A 4014-nucleotide genomic window follows, 5' to 3' on the forward strand; every position below is an offset into this window, starting at 1 on the left:
TCCCCTTAAAAGTTGAGAGAGCAGATTTAGACTCTTCATCTTTTTCGACATTAACCCACTGAAACTCAAACTCCCTGAAATTTGACCAGCTTGAAGTTGCTCACTAGATTGCTTCTGTGGTTGAGTTTGAGTAAACATTTCTTTTTCAGGTTCTTTCTCGTTCTTCTTCAACCAGAAAAAGCAAAAAATCCTCCTTCTTCCTCTGATCCCTCTCTTAATTTCTCTAATTTTTTCTTATTTTTGCTTTTCAACCCCCTTAATTTTTTGATTTCTTGTTGTTTCTCATTTTTTTCCACTGAAGATTTGAGAAAAAACAGGCCTTGATTCTTTAAGTTATGAGAAAGAAACGAAAGAGAAAGAAAAAGAAAGCACAAATTTTGCTTTCAAGCTCCTCTGGACTCTCCAAAAAAGGTTGTTCTCATCCACAAGGCCTCGTTTGCAACACCAACACTTTTTAATGCTAGTTTATTTAGATGGATGTTTAATATAGGATTTTTTTAAAAACCAATAAATCTTAAAGAAAAAAAATCACATGTTAGGCCATGTTTATCGGTTGGATATGATATTTGGAAAATGAGGGCCCCGTTTGAAATTCAAGGTTTCAATCATATTTTTGAAATTAAAAAAAATAAAAAAAGATAAATAAATAAAATGCTAGGAGTGTTACCACTCCTTATGAAATGCTTAGAATTAGATGCTAAGAAAAAAAGATGATATGACATTTAAAAAAGTGATGTGGCAAGGTGCTAGGAGTGTTACCACTCCTTTAGCCTAAAAGTATTGGGTGTGGGCAACGATGTTATGAAGTCAACTATTGTCACCTCACATTTCAACATGTTATAACAAGAAGTGGGGATGGTGTTTTCATGTTATAACACGGTGTTAAGAGGATAGAGAAGAAAAAAGAAAAAAATTTGATTGGTGGATGAAGGAATAGCCAATCAAAATAAGTGTTTTATCTAGTCTTTGTTACAACTAGATATATCATAACACCCCTTAACGAGAAGGGGGGTGGTGTTCATTGTGTTAAGACGGCGTTATGGCCGCCACCTCAGCCCTAACGCGAGCAAAAAATGGCCCATACCGTGTAGTCTAAGTATTTTGTAGTTGTTGAAAACGTGTCTTAAAATTGTCACAAACCTTATCCTCCCACAGTTAAAACTATGATTAAAGTTAATAGTAGCCCACAATTGCCACTATTCGGGTAAGAAGAACCGGGTCTTTGGGTAATACCAAGATCTCCAATTCCAATCATGAAGTGGAAACCCAAATCAAGAAAATATGAGCAACTAATAAAGATGTCATTAGAAAAGCATATCCCTTTTCATAAATCAAGAAAATTTGTAGCTAACCATGAAAGAAGTTCCTACTTATGATTCAAGTTCTTCCATTCTTGTAAAAACAACCCTAAATGACTTGAAACAACTAGTAATAACAAACAAAAGAAACTTCTATGAAGATCTCCATTTCCAATCAAGATCAGTATATACATTAACTCCCTTTCTTCCCTCCTTAAGGAAAGCAATCTTCAACTTCCCCATTGTAGACTCATAAATCTTGATTCCTTTAAGAAAAAATTGTTCAACATATCTCCTCAATTCAGTCAGCCTACCCATACTAGCAAGCCCAATCAGCAAAGCATTAGCACTATCCTCAAGAGGTGAAACACCATCTTTCATCATATAAAACCAAATCTCAAATCCCATTTCAGGATCATCAAGTTCAAAAAACATTGAAATGGCAGATGCACAATTTGAAGGGGTTGGAGGCTGTTCGTTCTTTATCATCTCCAAGAAAAAGTTCCCAGTTTCCTTCACCTTCTTGTTCTTGATCAGACATTCGAAGATTAAGTTGTAAGTTAGGGAATTAGGGAAAACTCCATTGAAAGGCATTTCATCGAGCAGTTGGTAGGCGTTATTGATTTCATCTTTGTTGCAAAGCAAAGCGATTATGGAATTATACATGACCAAATTTGGGATTAACCCATTCGTTGTCATGATTTCCCATAGAGATAAAGCATGAGCAGAATCGTTCTGGTTATTAAGAACATCAAGAGCATTTGAGAAGAATTTCAAACCTGGTAAGCAGTTCTTCCCCTTCATTACATGAAGAAACTTTAGAGCTTCATCAGCTTGTGAACCTTGAATTAGAGTGTTCAAAAAAGCAACATAAGCTGACATGTTTTCTGGGCTCCAGCCAACACGAATCACCATCTCTGCAAACATCGTTTTTGCCTTCGCCACATTTCCTTCTTTCTCCCACCCTTCTAACAGAATCGCAAAAGAATCTGCATCTGGAGGGATTTTAGTCTTGATTTTTTCGAAAAACTCTGCTGCTATTTCTGTTTGGAAATGTTCACGACATATAGCACTCAAAAGAGAGTTGAGAGCCACAACATCAGGTTGAATTCCATACTTTTCCATCGCATCAAACGCCTTTATAGCTTCATTAAACCTTCCAACCTCACAGTAGCTCCTGAAAGCTGAAACAAATGTGGTTATGGATACAACACCCTCTTGCGTCATTGACCTAATCGCTTCCCACATCCGCTCAAACATCTGATTCTTCCCAAGCAAATCCACAATCAAATTCCACGTTAAAGGCGAATGCTTTTGCTTCAAACCCACCCATTTGAAAAATATCATGGTAGCTTCAGGGCATCCATACGAGAACTTGATCACTTCTTGTACAACTTCAGGCTCGAGGTTCATTCCTGTCACTGATAATGCGGTTTCAACCTCAGCCGGAAAAACCCTAGCGAGTATTTCGCAAATAGCTCTTGCTCTTGGCGATAAATCATATGCATCAAGGTATGATGGGAATTGTTTCTGGGATTTCTCAGGTTGTTGATGTTGAGAAAGTTTTTGGTGTGCCAAGGGTTGCGATGATGAAGGGATAGTCTGATATGGGTGCCTTAAAGGTACAGTCTCCATCACCTTAAAACCCTTATAGCAAGCTATATGTATAAATCAGAAACTATATAGACAGCAAGACAACCAATCAACCATATATTCAGTTGAATTGCTCTAAAACCTAAGTCGAAGAACATAGAAGCAATGAATACTATAAAGGAAGAACTTGAGAAATAAGAATCAAATTAATAAAACCCCAAATCGAAGAATTTGCTGTTTCGCAGATTTTGTAGGGTTGAATGATAGAACGTCATAATTGCATACTGAACTTAGTTCAACGAAGGCGGCAAGATCGATTTTAGGCGTAATTTGCATTTGCTGGTTAATCGAAGGCTAAGGACAACGCCGGAAACCTATTAAATTGTAGTCCCGGTGGCCGGAAGATGAAACCGATGGCAGTCCGCGTATTTTAGTATCATCGGTGACGTTCTTTTAGAAGCTTGAGAACCGACCGGGTCGGGTCAGGCAGGTAATGGGCCAAAAAACCTGCTCCGATATATTGTTCGGTTAACCCGGTTCAGAAGAAAAATTAAACTTTAAACAGGTCCAGTTTTTATGAGATACATCATAAATCATTTATGTCATTTGATCTGATACGATTATTCAATTATTCTCATCTTTTATGCAAACTACACTATTAATTATATATCTTATTAAGCTCGGTATGTCGTCACAAGAATTACATAACTTCAAAAAAAATAACTTATTGATTTTTTTGAAAAACCAATAAATCAAAAAAAATGTTTGTTAAACTTAAAAACATTTTTCATAATAATATTTCCATTTAGCTTCAAAAAAATATATTTTAAAAAGCATCTTAAACCTAGCTTTTTTAAACTAATTTTAGCTTTTTAACCAAAATAACTTAAAAAAAAGTTTTTAAGCAAAATACTTTTTAATTTATTGATTTATTAACTTTTTCAGCATAAAATATAATTCAAACACTTTATTTAAAGACAAAACTGTAAAATCGGCCCATGTAGTATATCAAAAATTATCCCTTTAGTCCAAAAAGTTTTGGACTTACACCACTGGTTCAAAACTTTGATTTTGTTGCGAATTTAATCCGTTTCAAACTTGAAAATGGTTAAAATGACCTTTT

The 4014-nt window shown here is 35.5% G+C and overlaps 1 protein-coding gene across 1 annotated transcript; it reads right to left on the reverse strand.

The window, feature by feature from the left end:
• Positions 1-1304: 1304 nt before the first annotated feature.
• LOC145121120 (uncharacterized) lies at positions 1305-3333 on the reverse strand. The gene has a single exon (XM_079056902.1). It carries the CDS (start codon positions 2931-2933, stop codon positions 1452-1454), a length of 1482 nt encoding a protein of 493 aa, XP_078913028.1. The 5' UTR covers positions 2934-3333; the 3' UTR covers positions 1305-1451.
• Between the last annotated feature and the right edge of the window lie 681 nt (positions 3334-4014).

The sequence above is a fragment of the Lactuca virosa genome, chromosome 6 (genome assembly GCF_052849685.1).
Source record: "Lactuca virosa cultivar CGN04683 chromosome 6, Lactuca_virosa_CGN04683_v6, whole genome shotgun sequence".
Taxonomy (NCBI): domain Eukaryota; kingdom Viridiplantae; phylum Streptophyta; class Magnoliopsida; order Asterales; family Asteraceae; genus Lactuca; species Lactuca virosa.